General features: G+C 41.7%; 1 protein-coding gene across 3 annotated transcripts in view; it reads left to right on the top strand.

Annotated features, from left to right (window-relative positions):
- il20ra (interleukin 20 receptor subunit alpha) overlaps positions 1-21,089 on the top strand; it is a 61,239-nt gene that overhangs the window by 15,162 nt on the left and 24,988 nt on the right. For all 3 annotated transcript variants that reach the window (XM_018094295.2, XM_018094294.2, XM_018094296.2), the window contains one exon: positions 6,668-6,815. In XM_018094295.2, coding sequence (XP_017949784.1) covers positions 6,668-6,815 — 148 coding nt within the window. The remainder of the gene's footprint in view (positions 1-6,667; positions 6,816-21,089) is intronic.

Genomic DNA, 21,089 nt, shown 5'->3' with positions numbered 1-21,089 from the left:
ATACAAGGTGGCGCTTTTGCAAGTTCCCCCGCAGAGATTCATTATAACTCCCATGGCATCTCCAGTAAAACAAAGAGCATTGGAACTGGCTGTTACAGAATTCATTGCTTCCAAAGTTCTCGAGCCAGTACTTCCCTCTCAGATCTTCCAAGGGACTTACTCAAAGATTTTTTTGGTACCAAAACCAAATGGAAACTTCAGAACTATAATAGATCTAAGATTTGTGAACCATTTCATTCGCAAGCAAAGATTTCATATGGAGAACATCCGATCACTTTTAAGGGTCTTAGATCTAGGAGACTACTTGGCTTCTTTGGATGTCAAAGATGCCTATCTGCATGTACCGCTCTTCAAAGATCACAGGAGATTTCTTTGTGTAGCCCTATACATCAGAGGAGACCTGCTTCACTTTCAATTCAGAGTTCTTCCTTTTAGTATAACCACAACTCCTTGGGTTTTTAGCAAGATTGTGGTATCGATAGTAGCAGTCTTCAGGGAAGAAGGAATTACGATAATCCCTTATCTGGACAATTGGTTTATAACTGCAATCTCAGCCTCCCTTCTACAGAAATAGCACAAACAAATTAGGAAACACCCCAACAGGTGTACCTTTAGTAGACTTCAATTCCCTGCACCATCACCCAATTTAATTAATAGGTCAATAGGCAATCTAGAGGTGGTAAAAAATCAAAAGTTAAAACTTAACCTTTATTTAATTTAAGATAAAACCCCAATCAACGCTTATAGAAGCAAAACAGAGCTAAAAATAGCAGGGGGTGGAATAGCGATCTTAAGTGTTAACCTCAGGGCAGCAGTTACTTTCCTACTTGAGATTAAAAATAAAACAAACAATGTTGCAAGTATCGGAAAATTGTTATATGTATCAGGTTCTCACTGCTTACCGCCCCAGCTAAACGGTAACTGGGAAAATGTCACATTTGTAACGTTTCTCATGTCAAGTCATGAGATGCAGTGTCTTGTATTCCTGCTGGGGGGCTAGAGTATTTCTAATCTTAGCACCTCATACGCAGAATGTGCTCAGCGCTCCCCTCATCAACTCGAGGATAATCGTGCACCCTCATGGCCTAATTCAAACACCTCACTCTTTAAATGCAGCCTAAAATCTTACAATGCTCACACAAGCCCCATAATCATTAGAAGCGCTCCACCCCCGCGCCTAAAATTGCACATCAATCGTGCACCCACTCCTTCACATTAGACGGATGGATCCCGCATCAACACCCCAACCACCCGCTTCAGCAATCTGCTACAGAAGCAGTTGAACAGAGTTATCCTCCTTCTCCAACACCTCGTCGTCAGTAATTCCTTCCAGAACAATCCAGTTCCTGGGGTTGGAGATCGTCAGCCAGGATGAAGGTTTACCTTCCACCAGAGAAGAGATCCAGACTCAAGGGGTCAGTTCTAAAGATCATTACCCAGCCACACACTTCTCTCAGGGATCTGATGAGAGTATTCGGAGTGATGACTTCAACGATAGATGCAGTGCCTTGGGTGAAGTTCCACATGAGACCTCTTCAGGAAGAAGTCCTTCTCAGATGGGATCGTTGGCTCTCTTCATTAGAGACAAGGGTTTTAGCAAGGAGACGAGACTGCAATTACAGTGGTGGCTTCAGGATCACTATCTTACGCAGGGATTGTCATTCCAACAGGTGGAATGGACAGTTATAATGACAGATGCCTCTCAGACCGGTTGGGGGGCACATCTGAACCAGACAATAGCCCAGGGTGTCTGGACCACTATGGAGAGTTCGATGTCCTCAAACATCAGGGAAATGAGAGCAGTTTTCAAGGCCATCTCGACCATGCAACACCTTTTGAAGGGCCGACACCTGAAGATTGTCAGACAATTTCACCACTGTAGCATATATCAACAAGCAGGGGGGAACCAGAGCTCCCCTGTTGAGAAGAGAAGTTTGGAGAAATCTGAACTGGGCAGAGACGTATGTGCCAAGCATTATGTTCACATAAAGGTAAAGGACAACATTCTAGCAGACCACCTAAGCAGAAATTTATTCAGACCAGGAGAGTGGTCTCTGAATCAGCAGATATTCCTGAGAATTACTGAACATTGGGGACTTCCAGTCATAGACTTGATGGCAACCAAAAAGAACTGGAAAGGTAAGACGTTTTGCTCCCTCAACAGACGAGATCATCCCAATTTCCTAGACGCTATGTCCTTCAGGTGGGATTTTCCCCTGGTGTATTTTTTTCCCACCATTTTCCGTGATTCCCAGAGTCATTCAGGCAAGAGCAGGTGAGGACCATCTTAATAACTTCTTAAGAATTCTGGATTCTGCCTCAAGTGCTGAACCTGCTAACACAGGGGTCAATTCTTTGCCAGGCTTTGATTAACTGCCTGGAATCTGATAGGGCCATTTTAGAGTCGCAGGAAATTTCTCCAGAAGTTGTTGACATCCTTTTACAATGTAGAAGAGATTCTACTAATAGGGTCTACTCCAGGGTCTGGAAGGTTTTTAGATCTTGGTGTTCAAGGAAGACATTTTTGAACAACCAATCTTCAGTACCTCTTCTTCTAAAGTTTCTGCAGGAGAGATTTGACAAAGGTCTGGCTGTCAGTACGATTAAAGTCCAGCACTCTCTGCACTTTTGGCTAAGCCTCTATCTTTTTCTCTTATCAAGAGATAAGAGAGATTGTTAAGGCTATATCAAAGATAAAACCTAAGATGTATTAACCCTTGCCTTCGTGGGATCTTTCTCTTGTTATAAAAGAATTGTGTGAATCCCCATATGAACCTTTTTGGAGGATTGTTCAATTAAGTATTTATCTTTCAAAGTACTCTTCCTAGTAGCCATTATTTCTGCCAAAGTATTGAGAATTACAAGCATTGTCGTCCAAAGAGCCTTACTTGATATTTCTTCCGGATCGGGTGGTCCTCTGCCCTTTTTCGGACCCAAGGTAGCTACTTCAGCTAACTTTAATCAAGAGATCATTCTTCTTTACGTTGATCAAAGGATACAGGAAGAAGACAGTCAGCTTCCTCAGTTGTATGTAGGAAAGAATTTATCAAGATCGTACCAAGATCTTCAGAAAGGATGAGAACCTGTTCATCAGTTTTGCAGGGAAGAATAAGGGGCTTAAAGCTTCTAAGCCATCCTTGTCAAGATGGATTAGGGAGACCATTCAGATGGCCTATATAAAGGAGAATTTGAAACCGCCATTCAAGATCACAGCTCACTCTACTAGAAAGTTATCTAGCTCATGGGCTGAAGTTGCGGGAGTAATGATTGATCATATCTGCAGAGCAGCGCCTTGGAGTAATCCTAACACCTTCGTACAACATTACAGGGTGGACATGTTAGCGGCTCAGGAAGCTTCCTTTGGCCGTAAAATCCTCCAGAGGGCGATGTAACCAGGAAACCCGCCCTTGTTGCTCGTTAACTCTTATACATTGCTGCCGTATGGGATGTTAGGGAATTAGTAAATTTATACTTACTGTAATTTACTTTTCCCTTAGTTCCTTGGGGCATACTTGGCAGGGGAGTGGTGTGCGGCTAGTTGGCCTCAAGCGTGGAGGGATTCAGGTTTGGTGCATAATTTGGTCTTAATAGAACTATTCCCAATTATGGTGGCCATGTTTGTATGGGAAAAGTAGCTTTATGATAGGCAGATTATATTCCAAGGATAGGGTGCCCTTTTCCACAACAGCTGTGACAGCTGGGGAACAATGACTGATGGTGCTGGTCCAGAAGTCAATAGCCAAATCCACGTGGGAATCACATGGTAAGGTTTGGGAGCAGTGGAAGCCATTGGAGACATGGGCAGGGGACTTCCGGAACAGGGAAGACAGAGGAGATGTGCTTATATGGTATGTGGTGTGGTTAGGGAAGCAGGGAAAATCTCCTGCGGTAATTGAAAAAAATGCATGGCAGGGCTGGCACTCCTGTTTTAAATTGCTGGAGGACCTAACAAAGGAGTCTATACTATGCCAGGCTATGAAGGGTGTAAGAAGAGGCAGAGTGACACACAGTGCCCCATCTCTTTTAACTTACTGTAGAAGTTGCAACAAGCTCTTCCATGGTCTTCCACTAGATCTCCATCCACATTTTGTATAACTTGGATAGAGATCTAGTTCATACCGCGTATGATCCTGCAGTCAGAAGGACTGAGGCCAGAGGAATTTTAAACCCACTCCTTTAGAATTGGCACTGCGATAGAAGCAGCACGCTGGGGCATTATGACAATATGTTTAAAAGAATCAGGAGGTGGGAGTCCAGACATTTTCAAAGCTAGGTACGACGAGCTTTGTTGGTCTAAGTAAACAGGGGATCTGGCCAGTAGGGATGTAGCGAACTGTTCGCCGGAGAACTAATTCGCACGAAAATCGGGTGTTCGCAAGTTCGCAAGTTCGCGAACTTTTAGCGAAGTTCGCAATTTTGGGTTCGCCTTAGCTGGAGCCAAATTTTGACCTCTCACCCCAGAGCCAGCAGATACATGGCAGCCAATCAGGCAGCTCTCCCTCCTGGACCACCCCCGGACCACTCCCTTCCATATTTAAACCGAAGCCCAGCAGCCATTTTACATTCTGCCTGTGTGTGCTTGATGAGTTAGTATAGGGAGAGAGCTGTGCAGGGGTTTGAGGGACAGTTTAGGTAGCTTTGCTGACTAGTAATCTACTTTCTACTGCTCTGTATGTAGCTGCTGTGGGCCGCTGTCCTGCTGATCTCATCTGCTGTAACCCAATAGTCCTTGTAAGGACTGCTTTTATTTTCTGATTACTGTTACTCTTCTTTTCATTGTGTACTGCAGCTCCGTCTGTGTGTGTTGGAGACAGGTGTGCTGCTCATAGTAGTACACTAAGCACCAACCACACATTCACATAATTTTTTTTTATTTGTGTTTTTTTACTTTGCTACTGTAATTTATAGAGCCCAGTGCTATTAGTCACTTTTTTTTATTATTATTATTATTTTTTTTTTATTTAACTTACTGTTCTTTAATGTGTCCAGTGCTGTTTGCTGTTATTCATAGTAGTGCACCAAACACGTTACACATAGTAGTGACATTGCATTGCAATAAAATCACCTGAGCGATGTTTTTCCACCAGCAATAATATATTCCGTATCCACTACTTCGGCGTTTTGTCTTTGCGTGTGAACCGGCCGTAACCTTTACACGACTTGATTGGCATGTAGGCGCCGGATGTTTTAAAGCAGTTTATTACACAAGTTTAGAAATGTAGTTTGATTTCTGCCCTTTACAGCACAAAACGTAACGCTGTGTCAACAACGTATTTTTCAGAGACATTTTTGCCCTTGATCCCCCTCCTGCATGTCACTGTCCAGGTCGTGGCACCCTTTAAACAACTTTAAAATCAGTTTTCTGGCCAGAGATGGCTTTTCTAGTTTTTAAAGTTCGCCTTCCCATTGAAGTCTATGGGGTTCGCAAAGTTCGCAAAAGTTCGCACTTTTTGGCGGAAGTTCGCGAACGGGTTCGCGAACTTTTTTTGTGAGGTTCGCTACATCTCTACTGGCCAGGATGCATGTCTGTTTCAGTTGCTATGTGAATGTGCATTTAAAAAAAAAAAAGTTGGTTGATGTGTAAAAATATTTATAAAAACCTGCTTGTAGATATGGAGGTAACTAGAGATGTGGTGAAGATGGAGAAGAGCAGGGGTAAATTGAACAAGGAGGTGGTGATTCGGCATAGAGTCCTGGAGGAGAAGGGGCAGGGATACACCTTACTTTTAAGTTTAATCTGGCCATTGAGGAAGGAATTGAGAAGGCCCTGTTGCTTGGGGGCAGGTCACTCCGTGCTTAAGGTAGTCAAGCAGCTGTGCCTGTGCCTGTGTACTCAAATGGGTAGCTGGAAAGGTGAATGGGTAAGGTGGTCAGCCTAAGATGGGGGACTTAAGAAAGAAGGCAGGAACCACACACGTGTTGAACAAACTTTACAATATGTTTTGGATGGTTGTACTTGTTAACTGTTGAAAAGTCAATTTATTGTGGGTAAGGGGGAATGGTGGTCTAGGCGGACGCTGCCTTTGTCATGGTTCAGGAGATACAGGAGGAAGTCGAAGGCAGAATACATTGCTCTTTTTTCTTAATTACAATAAAAATGCTGATCAGCCAATTGCTTTCATCACCACAAATCCTAATTATTTTGCTCTTTTTGAGGAAAGGTGTGTTTAGGTGAATACTTTATCATCAGGAACAGGTGACTGCCATATAATTGCAGAGAACAAGTCTTGTCTCAGTCTTGTCACTTGCCCCCTCCTCTTCCTCCAGCTCAGCTTGCCCCTTTGGATTGCTTCTAACAGTCTTGTGTCCTGCCCCCATATGCTCCAGCACAGCTTGTGGGTTTCCTTTTGCCATTTACATTAAGTCCTGCCCCCTCCTTCTCCTTCAGCACAGTGACACAGCTGGTGTACTGTAAGATGGCCCACATCTGTACATAAATTTCATAAGTCTAAGGGCTAAAAGTAAGAGGTTTTTGCTGAAAATATAAAGCGATTGGCAAGGGACAATGTTGATAAAGTGGCATAAAATCCAGAAAAACAAAACCTGAGAATACTACCCATATCAATGTACTGAAACTGGTGGGACTGAAAAAAAAACCTCCAAAACTTAAAATGTTGGAATACTGACTTGAAACTTTCTTTACAGATAAATATAAACTCTCTTTTAGATTACCATTATACAAGTGACAACAAGCAGTACATGGAATATATCTAACTTGACTCCATGGTCACAGTATTGCCTCGGTGTCCTAATGAATTTCCCTGATATCAAGAAAACCAGTCTTCCAAGCTCTGAACAATGTGTGTTACTAAAAGGTAAGAGATTTCATGCCATGCAATTTAACAGCATAACATATTCATATATGTTTCTAGTTTGAACACACAAAATTACTTTTATAAGTTTGACTATTCAAAGTTTTTTTTTTTTTTTTTTTACTCTACTGTACATGTGCAAGCCTAAGGGACCGATTTATTAAATTTTTTTATTAAGATCTTTATTTTTTTTTAAAAATTGCCATAGCAGAGGGAATAAAAAATGCACAAATTGCAGCAAAATCAACCTCAAAAGCACCTTTTAGAAAAAACATTGTCCAGAGAAAATATGTACACACTATGTGGTGCCACACCATCATCTAACTCAGTGCTGTCCAACTACTGTGGTACCAAGGGCCAGAATTTTTTTGGCCTACGTGGTGGAGAGCCGATAATAGAAGCCATCTTTGAACACTCCCCTTTTTAAAACCACACCCATTTTATCACAAGATCTTTTAAGACCATTTCCACATTAAAGGAGAATGAAAGGCTAATAAAGTGTTAATCTCAAGATACAGGAATACCTTCAGTTCTCTCAATAGTGCCCTTAAGTCTCCCCATATTTTGCCTGTTCAGATGATCAGAAGCCTCATAAGAAAAAAAAAAACAAAAAAACGATGAGCTCTGTAAACAAAATTCCCATAATGCCACGATCCTGCGCCAAGACCAAGACCCCTGTACATGCGCAGTTTTAAGACTATGAAGAAGCTTCCTGTTGTATGGCTCAGATTAAACATTCCTAAGAGGGGGAGGGACTTCTTAGCATTCTTATGGGAGGAGAAAGCAGGAGAGGGGAGAGAGCTGCGCAGACTCTGGCACAGGAAAAAAGCAGATAAGAAATTCTGTGTTTCTTTTGATAGAGGGCTCAGTGCAGCATTTCTGTGAGTGCTTATGGCTGTATTTACATAGACCTTAGCTTACTTAGTTTTAACCTTTCCTTCTCCTTTAATGGTAGTAGCGCAGCAAAACCTCAAATGGTTGATGCTCACTGTAGGGATTTCACCCTTTATTCATATGTGAAAGAAGTGTCCTATTAAGACACCCTTAAATCCATATGCCGCCTCCTACCCTGTGGATAGCACAGTAACCCCAGCATATAATTACATGCTTTAGATATCATATAATGACTATTTCCAAATACTAACAAACTCCCAGAACAAACCCCTGCCAGGTTCACCCCTCACAGGCAGCATAGGGCAGGCAGATTATGGGACACACAGGTAGCATAGGACAGGCAGAGTATGGCACACACAGGCAGGGTAGGGCTGTCAGAGTATGACATTTAAGTTCCATTTAAATATTCGGAAAGGTTTTTTTACTGCGAGAGCTGTGAAGTTGTGGAATTCCCTCCCCGATACATTATATAGCTTTAAGAAGGGGCTGGATGGATTCTTAGCAAGTGAGGGAATACAGGGTTATGGGAGATAGCTCTTAGTACAAGTTGATTCAGGGACTGGTCCAATTGCCATCTTGGAGTCAGGAAGGAATTTTTTTCCCCTCTGTGGCAAATTAGAGAGGCTTCAGATGGGGTTTTTTGCCTTCCTCTGGATCAACTAGAAGTTAGGCAGGTTATATATAGGCATTATGGTTGAACGTGATGGACGTACATCTTTTTTCAACCTAACTTACAATCTTACTATGTTACATATACAGGCAGCATCGGACAGGCAGAGTATGACATACACAGGTAGCATATGGCTGGCAGAGTGCTACCTGTGCGTGCCATACTCTCCCTGCCCTAGCGTGTCTGTGTGTGCCATACTCTGCCTGTCCTATGCTGCCTGTGTGTGCCATACTCTGCCTGCCCTACCCTGCCTGTGGCCCTAGGCAGGTGCCTAGGGACACAACATCCATGAGGCATAGCCCTGAATTATCACATTCATAGAAGAAGGAACCCATGAAAACAGGGGAGAACACTATCTACTTATAGCCAGTCCCCTGGCTAGAATTGAACCTAAAACCCTACTGCTGCAAAGCAACACACACTTTAATAGAGAAACATTGATCTTGACATCCCTCCCTACAACCCCCAGACCAGTGTTGTAAAAATGTATATATATTGGCTTACTAACAGGCTGGTGGCTGGTTGAATCAACTTGCTTTCATTTCAACTAAAAAGGGATAAGTATTCTTTACTAACTTTATCAAAACCATTGTGTTTTTTTACTGTTGGGTTTTATTTATTTTTTTCATAAGTAATTGTTGTTTTTGGAGCTAATTTACAAAGTTTGTGGGATCCATAGGCTTACAGCAGGTTACATTCCCTTGTAATTACCCTCAGCTTGAGGAGGGTGGGGTTTGATTAGTTCACCTTTACAGACTGCATAAATAGAACCACAGGCAGTCCAGTGAGCTGCTTACTAACAGGCTGGTGGCTGGTTGAATCAACTTGCTTTCATTTCAACTAAAAAGGGATAAGTATTCTTTACTAACTTTATCAAAACCATTGTGTTTTTTTACTGTTGGGTTTTATTTATTTTTTTCATAAGTAATTGTTGTTTTTGGAGCTAATTTACAAAGTTTGTGGGATCCATAGGCTTACAGCAGGTTACATTCCCTTGTAATTACCCTCAGCTTGAGGAGGGTGGGGTTTGATTAGTTCACCTTTACAGACTGCATAAATAGAACCACAGGCAGTCCAGTGAGCTGCTTACTAACAGGCTGGTGGCTGGTTGAATCAACTTGCTTTCATTTCAACTAAAAAGGGATAAGTATTCTTTACTAACTTTATCAAAACCATTGTGTTTTTTTACTGTTGGGTTTTATTTATTTTTTTCATAAGTAATTGTTGTTTTTGGAGCTAATTTACAAAGTTTGTGGGATCCATAGGCTTACAGCAGGTTACATTCCCTTGTAATTACCCTCAGCTTGAGGAGGGTGGGGTTTGATTAGTTCACCTTTACAGACTGCATAAATAGAACCACAGGCAGTCCAGTGAGCTGCTTACTAACAGGCTGGTGGCTGGTTGAATCAACTTGCTTTCATTTCAACTAAAAAGGGATAAGTATTCTTTACTAACTTTATCAAAACCATTGTGTTTTTTTACTGTTGGGTTTTATTTATTTTTTTCATAAGTAATTGTTGTTTTTGGAGCTAATTTACAAAGTTTGTGGGATCCATAGGCTTACAGCAGGTTACATTCCCTTGTAATTACCCTCAGCTTGAGGAGGGTGGGGTTTGATTAGTTCACCTTTACAGACTGCATAAATAGAACCACAGGCAGTCCAGTGAGCTGCTTACTAACAGGCTGGTGGCTGGTTGAATCAACTTGCTTTCATTTCAACTAAAAAGGGATAAGTATTCTTTACTAACTTTATCAAAACCATTGTGTTTTTTTACTGTTGGGTTTTATTTATTTTTTTCATAAGTAATTGTTGTTTTTGGAGCTAATTTACAAAGTTTGTGGGATCCATAGGCTTACAGCAGGTTACATTCCCTTGTAATTACCCTCAGCTTGAGGAGGGTGGGGTTTGATTAGTTCACCTTTACAGACTGCATAAATAGAACCACAGGCACTCCAGTGGAGCTTGCTCTGGTGGTAGGTGCTCTGTAAGTGATTGCTCTTTAAGTGGGACTCTGTAAGTGGAGTTATAAACTCAGGGAGTTAAACACTAAGGGAGTTAAAAACAAGGTAAAACAAGGTATTTACTAAAAGTCCTTACACCTTTTTTTGTTTAACTGTTCTTGTAACTGGGAGAATGAGTGGTAGCAACATTGAAGGTCTGACACAGTGCACAGCCTGCCACATGTATGCAGTTGTGGAACAACAGTTCCAAAGTGCATACCTCTGTTGTGGATGTGAGCGAATTGCCACTTTAGAGGCTCGCGTTAGAGTCCTAGAGGAACACGTCGCAACACTGCGTTCAATCAACAATCTTGAGAGGGGTCTCTTGTTAACTGAACAAGAACTAGTGGGGTCAGATAGTAGGGGGGGAGGGGAGCAGCAAAAGGATGATAGGGCAGTAAGCTGGGTGACAGTTAGAAAATCTAGTGTGGGGAAAAGGAAAAGGGAGGCTGCTCCAGGGTTTGCGCATCCCAACAGATTTGCCAGATTGTGTGAAGAAGATGGGAGTGTGAACTCTGGATTGGCGGTTCTAGGTGAGGCTGATCTCTCTAACAGCCGGGAGACCAGTTTCACTAGTAGTGGTGGGGAGGAGAGCAGAGCTAGGCCTAAACAGATGGTGGTTATAGGGGATTCGATCATTAGGAAAGTGGACAGGGTAATCTGTCAAGCGGATCGCTTCAACCGGACAGTTTGCTGTCTTCCTGGTGCCAGGGTTCGGCATGTGGTTGATCGGGTTGACACATTATTGGGAGGGGCTGGGCATGACCCGGCTGTCTTGGTACATATCGGTACTAACGACAAAATGAACGGTAGGTGGGGGACTTTAAAGAGTGAGTTCAGGGATCTAGGCTCTAAGATTAGGCAAAGGTCCTCCAATGTCATTTTTTCGGAAATTTTGCCGGTGCCACGTGCAAGTTTAGGGAGACAGCGGGAGCTTAGGGAGCTAAATGCGTGGCTAAAGTCTTGGTGTAGGAAGGAAGGGTTTGGGTTCCTAGAGCACTGGGCTGACTTTTCCTTGGGGTACAATCTATACAGCCCTGACGGATTGCACCTCAATGGAAGGGGGTCTGCTGTGCTAGGGGAGAGAATGGTTAAGAGGTTGGAGGAGTGTTTAAACTAGACAAGGGGGGGGTGGGTGAGTTAGAATTCCATGGGAAAATTAGTGTAGACGGGGTAGGGGGACTAGCAAAGGGTTGTGGGGGAGGAGTGAGGGGGGCATATAGTTTATCAGATAAGGAGCTTCCGTTACAAGGAAAGCAGTCTCATAATTGCCTTAGCTCTAATTCTCCCTTAGCTAATGTAAACATCAGAGGGAGAAGTAATAATCTCCGCTGCATGCTGGCTAATGCGCGTAGCTTGTCGGGTAAATTAGGGGAGCTGCAAGCTATTGCATGTATTGAAAATTATGATTTAATAGGTATCACTGAGACCTGGTGGGATGATAAATGTGACTGGGCTGTGAATTTAAATGGTTATACGCTTTTTAGGAGGGACAGAGAGATTAAAAAGGGTGGAGGGGTTTGTCTTTACGTAAAGTCAGACTTAAAGCCATGTAATAAAGACATTACCAATGAAAACGTCGAATCTCTTTGGGTAGAAATTTCAGTAGGGCTGAAGGTCACAAAGAAAATGATCATTGGTGTATGTTATAAACCACCCCGTATAGATGAGGGGGATGAGGCCCAGCTATTGTTGCAAATGGAGGAGGCTTCAAAACTGGGTCAAGTTGTTGTTATGGGGGACTTTAATTATCCGGACATTGACTGGAGTAATGGGGTGGCTAAGTCAGAAAAAGCTAGTAGGTTTGTAAATATGCTAAATGACAACTTTTTATTTCAGGCAGTTCAAGAACCCACTAGGAATGACGCTATTTTGGACCTGGTGATTTCTAATAATAATGAACTTATCTCTAACATTTGTGTGGGTGAGCATTTGGGGAACAGTGATCACAACATGGTCTCCTTTGAGATAATGCTGCAGAGACAGCGCTATAAGGGAGTAACTAAAACACTCAATTTTAGACGTGCAGACTTTGCCAGTATAAGGGCATCTCTGCAATGTGTCAACTGGGAAAGGCTTTTCATGGGGTTAGGCACAGAAGGAAAATGGAACATCTTTAAAACATTGCTTTGTAGGTATACGCAACAGTATATCCCCCTTGTAAGCAAGGAGAGGCATCGCAAAGCAAAACCTTTATGGCTGAATAAAAGTGTTATTGTCGAGGTTGGTAAGAAAAAACGTGCTTTTAGGGCATTCAAGTTAGCTGGGACAGCGGAAACTTTCATCAGGTACAAGGAAGCAAATAAAGCATGCAAAAAAGCTATCAGGCAAGCTAAAATAGAGATGGAAAGGGATATTGCAGCTAGGAGTAAAAAGAATCCAAAATTATTTTTTAATTATGTGAATAGTAAAAAAATGAAGCAAGAAGGGGTGGGAACTTTATTATCACGGGGGGGTACGTTGGTTGATGAAAACGGGGAAAAAGCTGAAATTTTGAACTCTTATTTTTCATCTGTCTATACATCTGAGGAGCCAGATAATGAAGGCTTCCCTTGTAATATGCCCAGTTCTAGTAATTTAGCTACTGACGCATGGGTCACTCGGGAGGAAATTCAAAAGAGACTTGAACATGTAAAGGTAAACAAAGGTCCAGGGCCGGATGGGATTCATCCCAGGGTATTAAATGAGCTGAGCGCTGTGATTGCCAAACCTCTTCACTTAATTTTTCAGGATTCATTGAGGTCTGGCATGGTGCCAAGAGACTGGCGGATTGCTAATGTGGTGCCGTTATTTAAAAAGGGATCCCGTTCTCAGCCTGAAAACTATAGGCCTGTTAGTCTGACATCAGTAGTAGGAAAACTTTTGGAAGGGGTAATAAGGGATAGGGTACTTGAATACATTGCAGTTCACAATACTATTAGTTTGTGCCAGCATGGTTTTATGCGTAACAGATCTTGCCAGACTAATTTAGTTGCCTTTTATGAGGAGGTGAGTAGGAACCTTGATGCTGGAATGGCAGTTGATGTCATCTACTTGGACTTTGCTAAAGCGTTTGATACAGTACCTCACAGAAGGTTAATGATCAAATTAAGGAATATTGGCCTAGAACATAATATTTGTAATTGGATAGAGAACTGGCTGAAGGATAGAGTACAAAGAGTGGTGGTAAATGGAACATTTTCTAATTGGACCAGTGTGGTTAGTGGAGTACCGCAGGGGTCAGTCCTTGGGCCTTTGCTGTTTAACTTGTTTATTAATGACCTGGAGGAGGGCATAGACAGTATTGTTTCTATTTTTGCTGATGACACTAAATTGTGCAAAACTATAAGTTCCATGCAGGATGCTGCCGCTTTGCAGAGCGATTTGACAAAATTAGATAACTGGGCAGCAAACTGGAAAATGAGGTTCAATGTTGATAAGTGCAAAGTTATGCACTTTGGTAGAAATAATATAAACGCAAACTATCTACTGAATGGTAGTGTGTTGGGGGTATCCTTAATGGAGAAGGATCTAGGGGTTTTTGTTGATAACAAGTTGTCTAATTCCAGGCAGTGTCATTCTGTGGCTACTAAAGCAAATAAAGTGCTGTCTTGTATAAAAAAGGGCATTGACTCAAGGGATGAGAACATAATTTTGCCCCTTTATAGGTCCCTGGTAAGGCCTCACCTTGAGTATGCAGTGCAGTTTTGGGCTCCAGTCCTTAAGAAGGATATTAATGAGCTGGAGAGAGTGCAGAGACGTGCAACTAAACTGGTTAAGGGGATGGAAGATTTAAACTATGAGGTGAGATTGTCGAGGTTGGGGTTGTTTTCTCTGGAAAAGAGGCGCTTGCGAGGGGACATGATTACTCTGTACAAGTACATTAGAGGGGATTATAGGCAGTTGGGGGATGTTCTTTTTTCCCATAAAAACAATCAACGCACCAGAGGTCACCCCTTTAGATTAGAGGAAAGGAGTTTCCATTTGAAGCAGCGTAGGTGGTTTTTCACGGTGAGGGCAGTGAGGTTATGGAATGCCCTTCCTAGTGATGTGGTAATGGCAGATTCTGTTAATGCCTTTAAGAGGGGCCTGGATGAGTTCTTGATCAATCAGAATATCCAAGGCTATTGTGATACTAATATCTACAGTTAGTACTAGTGGTTGTATTTATAGTTTATGTATGTGAGTGTATAGATTGGTAGGTGTGGGTTAGGTGTGCTGGGTTTACTTGGATGGGTTGAACTTGATGGACACAGGTCTTTTTTCAACCCTATGTAACTATGTAACTATGTAACTATATTTAGCCAATTATGGTATTATTGTATTGTTTCAATAATCTGAAATTAAATTGTGGGTTATTTGATAAAAACAAATGATTGTGCATAATCAATCTAGCCAGTAAATGTGGAAATACCAAAAACATTATTAAAGACCATTTGCTTCATTTTTTACTATCCATATTTGAAATACAGGTCCTATAAGTATTCTTAAGGGGCTGGTTTATTAACCTTTGACAATGAGTTTGCTGTGGAAAGCTGCAATTGCAGTGTTTTGCTACAAATGATGGCAAAATTAAAACATTAGCTCAAGTCTGGGTTTGATTTTGTACATACCGTATATACTCGAGTATAAGCCGATCCGAATATAAGCCGAGGTACCTAATTTTACCTAAGAAAACTGGAAAAACTTATTGACTCGAGTATAAGCCTAGGGTGGGAAATGCAGCAGCTTCTGCTAAGTTTTAACAATCAAAATAAATACCAATAAAATTACATTAAATGAGGCATCAGTGGGGTATATGTTTTTAAATATTTATTTAAACTAAATACAGTAAACTAGCTCAATCAGCAACCAAGCTAAACCACAAAGTTAAAATCCTTCAAAACTATGTATAGTTTATATAGAATATAAAGTGCAATGTCTAGTGCAGAATGGGACAGGTGAGGAAGGTAGATGAAGATGAATTTGGGAGTGGGCCAGGGCACTGGAGGGTCTGGTTGCAGGTGGCCTAATTTGCACACAAGGACAGAGGGTGCTAGTCTGGAGGGAACTATGGCACCCGACTCGAGTATAAGCCGAGGGTGACTTTTTCAGCACATTTTGGGTACTGAAAAACTAGGCTTATACTCCAGTATATACAGTACTAAACTTATGTGGTAAACTGTTGGATACAGCCACAGGTGTGTGGCTGTCAGGTAATAGTCCATGTGTTGGGCAACACATAGGGGATAATTTATCAACGTTATATATATTTTTCACAATTCATTTGTTAACTAGAAAAAATAGAGGTATTAGAGTTATAATTTATATAGTCAATAGTGTTACAGGTTACTGGCAGGATGAAAACTGGAAGCCATATTTAATTTACAAAATGCTAAATAAAAGGGCAGATTAGTATAGAATGCAAAGTGTGAGAACAAGCCAGTGGTCAGGGAAGGCAGTAGGCAATACAAAGGCCGTGTAGCAGGAGTTAGTGGGGCTCTGTAAGTGGAGTTATAAACACAGGAGTTACAAACTAAGGGAGTTTAAAACAAGGTACTAAGTTTGCATTTATTTCAAGTCTTTTCACCTATTTCTGTTTAACTGTTTCTGTATCTGGGAGAATGAGTGGCAGCAACATTGAAGGTCTGACACAATGCACAGCCTGCCACATGTATGCAGTTGTGGAACAACAGTTCCAAAGTGCATACCTCAGTTGTGGTTGTGAGCGAATTGCCACTTTAGAGGCTCGCGTTAGAGCCCTAGAGGAACAAGTTGCAACGCTGCGTTCGATTGACAATCTTGAGAGGAGTCTCTTGCTTACTGAGCAAGAGCTAGCAGGGTCAGATAGTTTGGGGGGAGGGGAGCAGCGAAACGATGATAAGGCAGTAAGCTGGGTGACAGACAATCTAGTGTGGGGGAAAAGGAAGAAGGAGGCTGCACCAGGGTTTGCGCATCCCAACAGATTTGCCAGATTGTGTGAAGAAGATGGGAGTGTGAACTCTGGACTGGCGGTTCTAGATGAGGCTGATCTCTCTAACAGCCGGGAGACCAGTTTCTCTAGTAGTGGTGGGGAGGAGAGCAGAGCTAGGCCTAAACAGATGGTGGTTATAGGGGATTCGATCATTAGGAAAGTGGACAGGGTAATCTCTCGAGCGGATCGCTTCAACCGAACAGTTTGCTGTCTTCCTGGTGCCAGGGTTCAGCATGTAGTTGATCGGGTTGACAAATTATTGGGAGGGGCTGGGCATGTCCCAGCTGTCTTGGTACATATCGGTACTAACGACAAAATGAACGATAGGTGGGGGACCTTAAAGAGTCAGTTCAGGGATCTAGGCTCTAAGATTATGCAAAGGTCATCCAATGTCGTTTTTTCAGAAATTTTGCCGATGCCACGTGCAAGTTGAGGGAGACAGCGGGAGCTTAGGGAGCTAAATGCGTGGCTAAAGTCTTGGTGTAGGAAGGAAGGGTTTGGGTTCCTAGAGCACTGGGCTGACTTTTCTTTGGGGTACAGTCTATACAGCCGTGACAGATTGCGCCTCAATGGAAGGTGTTCTGCTGTGCTAGGGGAGAGAATAGTTAAGAGGCTGGAGGATTGTTTAAACTAGACAAGGGGGGGTGGGTGAGCTAGAGTTTTATGAGAAAGCTAGTGTAGATGGCGCAGTGGGACTAGCAAAGGGTTGTGGGGGAGGAGTGAGGGGGCATAACAAGGTTTCATGTGATATTATTGGTGCGTGTATGGCCAGCTTAACTCTCCGTTAGCTAATGTAAACTTCAGAGGGAGAAGTAGTAATCTCCGCTGCATGGTCGCCCTGCCAATTTGCCATACACGCACCTCATATCGTACAAAATGAGGTTTCGTACGATATTATCGGTGCATGTATGGCTAGCTTAACGCTCCGTTAGCTAATGTAAACATCAGAGGGAGAAGTAGTAATCTCCGCTGCATGCTGGCTAATGCGCAAAGCTTGTCGGGTAAATTAGGGGAGCTGCAGGCTATTGCATGTATTGAAAATTATGATTTAATTGGTATCACTGAGACCTGGTGGGATGAAAAAATGTGACTGGGCCAGGAATTTAAATGCATATACACTTTTTAGGAGGGACAGAGATTAAAAAAGGTGGAGGGGTTTGTCTTTATCTAAAGGCATGTAATACAGACATTACTGATGAAAACTTTGAATCTCTTTGGGTAGAACTTTCAGTAGGGCTGAAGGTCACAAAGAAAATGATCATTGGTGTATGCTATAAACCACCCCGTATAGATGAGGGTGATGATACCCAGCTACTGTTGCAAATGGAGGAGGCTTCACAACTGGGTCAAGATGTTATTATGGGGGACTTTAATTATCCGGACATTGACTGGAGTAATGGGGTGGCTAAGTCAGAAAAAGCTAGTAGGTTTGTAAATATGATAAATGACAACTTTTTATTTCAGGCGGTTCAAGAACCTACTAGGAATGACTCTATTTTGGACCTGGTGATATCTAATAACACTGAACTCATCTCTAACATTTGTGTGGGTGAGCATTTGGGGAACAGTGATCACAACATGGTCTCCTTTGAGATAATGCTGCAGAGACAGCTCTATAAGGGATTAACTAAAACACTGGATTTTAGCCATGCAGACTTTGCCAGTATAAGAGCATCTCTGCAATGTGTCAACTGGGAAAGGCTTTTCATAGGGTTAGACACAAAAGGAAAATGGAATATCTTTAAAACATTGCTTTGCAGGTATACACAACAGTATATTCCCCTTGTAATCAAGGAGAGGCATCGCAAAGCAAAACCTTTATGGCTGAATAAAATGTTAGTGTCGAGGTTGGTAGGAAAAAATGTGCTTTTAACTGGGACAGCAGAAACTTTCATCAGGTACAAGGAAGCAAATAAAGCATGCAAAAAAGCTATCGGGCAAGCTAAAATAGAGATGGAAAGGGATATTGCAGCTAGGAGTAAAAAGAATCCAAAATTATTTAGCCTACATTTCATCAAGAATACAGGCTCACACAGGCAGAACTGTGTCTGATAAAAGTTACTCTTTACTGGCTGCTAGGGCTGGGGGCGTGTTTAGTAATCTGAGCTTAGAACAATTGAGCATGCCCACAAGCCAACAGCCAAAGCAAATTCCCGAGGGAGGGGGACAAGTTAGTTACAGGAGGAGAAGGAAATCTAAGTGATAAAGGAGATGCTGCAGCCTTACTATTAATCTCTGGACAACCAGTGTGGCAGCTATTGAAAGATTTCAAAGCGGCTGTCCTTTAAAATGGCACACAAAGGTTTGACCAGCTGGTTTGAGATGTTCTTGTTCTATGCAGGCTCTAGGGACTAGATTTTTCCCTCCACTGGCAGTATGTGCTGGAAGGCCCCATGTCCCAATTTCCCTTTAAGTGCATTACCCTCTTTGATAGTGGGATTAGCACGGAATTGCAGTCAGGACATTAAAGGAGCAAATAGTATGTGTATATAGTTTATATGCTGATGATGATAAAATCTGTCATTTAAAATTTCATTTTTAATATAATTATGTGGTATGATGTTTAATGGTGTCTTCTCCTTGAAGCGATCCATTGTCCAGAGTATTGCCAGCTGCTATAATCCAGAAGTGGTTATAGATTATGATATATATTAATGTCAAAGTTTTTAAGAATTTTATGTGGTAATAACGTGTTTTACTAGGATTGGCTTTTGCTTGTAAGTATAAGTACTGTATGTTTGGAAAGTGTTGTTGTCTAATTTTGTGATGCCTTAACCCCCATCTTGTTTACAGCAAAACAATGTACTCTACCAAGCTCCAGGATGAGGCTGTTGAAGCAACAGCAACATTTATTTGTGCTAGTATGGGTAGCAATAAGGATGTTACCATGTTAAGTGGTAGGGAATGTGAGAGAGATTAGGTGTGTGTGTTTTCTTTAGTTAGAAAAAAGGACCATACTATGTTAATTAGGGGGAAGTATAAGGGGTCTGTTTTATTGATAATCGATTTGTACAATACATATTTCCTGGTACCCTGTTTAACTATTCATTTAGTTTCTATGCAAGTGCATGTATTTACAAAAATGGGGGTTTTAGTTACGAAGTTATGATTGTAAACTTGACAAGCCACCATACCACATCAACATAAACACCATATGCTGCTCCTAAAATTTTTAAAGGCTAGCAACTCCCTGCATAGTAGCATTTCTTGGGATAAGGGTCTCCTAACCTGGCATTGGTTTCAGTACAGGACTTAGTTCTCCCCCGCCATTAACTTTTACAGGAAACAGATTGCCAAAACCAAAGAAATAGTTCTATAAGATTAATCCTCCCCAGCTTGTGGCTTTTAAAGGAGAAAGGCTGCATAGACCAGCACCAATTTTTAAAGGCATAAGACCACTATTTTAAAGGAAGGGTGTGGGGGGGCTGCAACCACGTGGAAGTTTAGCTATTCTTCCTGTAAAGCCAGTGTCGGAATGGGACCTCAGGGGCCCACCAGAAAACCTTAGACCATAGGCCCACTATCCAAACTTTTCTCACTCAACCTCTTTTTTATTTTTATTTTCCTAGTCTCTTTTATTTACATGTTAACATCTATCCTTCCATCTATTCCTCTTTATTCCCATTCAAAAATAGGGAAGGACCATGAGGTAGGCCAAATGATAAGGAGCAGGAGGGCCCACTGACACTTGGGCCCATCTGGAGTTTTCCTGGTATCCTGGTGGGCCAGTCCGACACTGTGTAAAGCAATTCTGCTACAGTACAAAATCCACAAAAAGGGGGTTGTGGGAGCACTCCATGGCAAAGATGAAGGTGCTACCAATCTGGCTTGTACACATATATTTTTACTTTTCCTTGGAGTGCTCCAACAAACCCCCCTTTTTGTAGATTTGTACAATGATTATTGAAGCTGTAGAGGAAATTAATAAAGTTACATAGTTAAAGTATAACTCTCATGTGAAAATAGTTTTTCAAAATGCATAAGTTAATAGAGCTTCTCCAGCAAAATTCTTCATTGAAATCCATTTTTTTTTTTAAAGTGCAGATATTATTTTATATTTAATTTTGGAATTTCACACGAGGCTAGAAATGTTCTTCATTTCCACATTTCCCATTGTGCCACAGCCATGTGACATGTGCTGATAAACTTTAGTCACTCTTTAATACTGCACTGCAAGTTGGAGTGATATCAAACCCCACCCTTCCCCCCCTACCTTAAAGTGGTAGATATCACCATGACAAGTGTCTGCTACTAGTAGCTCCGTGTGTCTTCACCTTTAGGGCAGTGGCACACAGGGACACCCCGCGACAAATCTTTGTTGCCACAGGCGAGAAAAAGTAGCTTATCTGAAAGCAATTCAAACTTATAATGCTTTAACTGGGAGCCTTTTGAAAGCTCAGAATCAGACACAATACACTGAGATGGTTGCCAACACACCAATTTTACAACAAATGTATTTTTTTTTTTTTAAATTTAAATGGTAGAATGGATTATTTGCTATGTAATCAGTGTAATTTAGAAATAAAAATTACAGCATAAAAATCATTTCAAGTTGGAATTAAAAAATACCTAAGTCCATCAAGTTCCTTTCCAAATAAACCCCAGCGCGCACACACAGATCCATACCAACCTATGTCTATACTCACATAAAGAAACTATGTATACCAACATCAAAACTAATTGTCGATTTTAGTATCACAATAGTCTTGGATATTATGCTTGTTCAAGAAATCACCTAAACCACTCCTCTAGGCATTAACAGAATCTGCCACCATATGTA

Source organism: Xenopus tropicalis, chromosome 5, assembly GCF_000004195.4.
Source record: "Xenopus tropicalis strain Nigerian chromosome 5, UCB_Xtro_10.0, whole genome shotgun sequence".
NCBI lineage: Eukaryota > Metazoa > Chordata > Amphibia > Anura > Pipidae > Xenopus > Xenopus tropicalis.
This window is presented reverse-complemented; position numbering and strand designations above follow the sequence as displayed.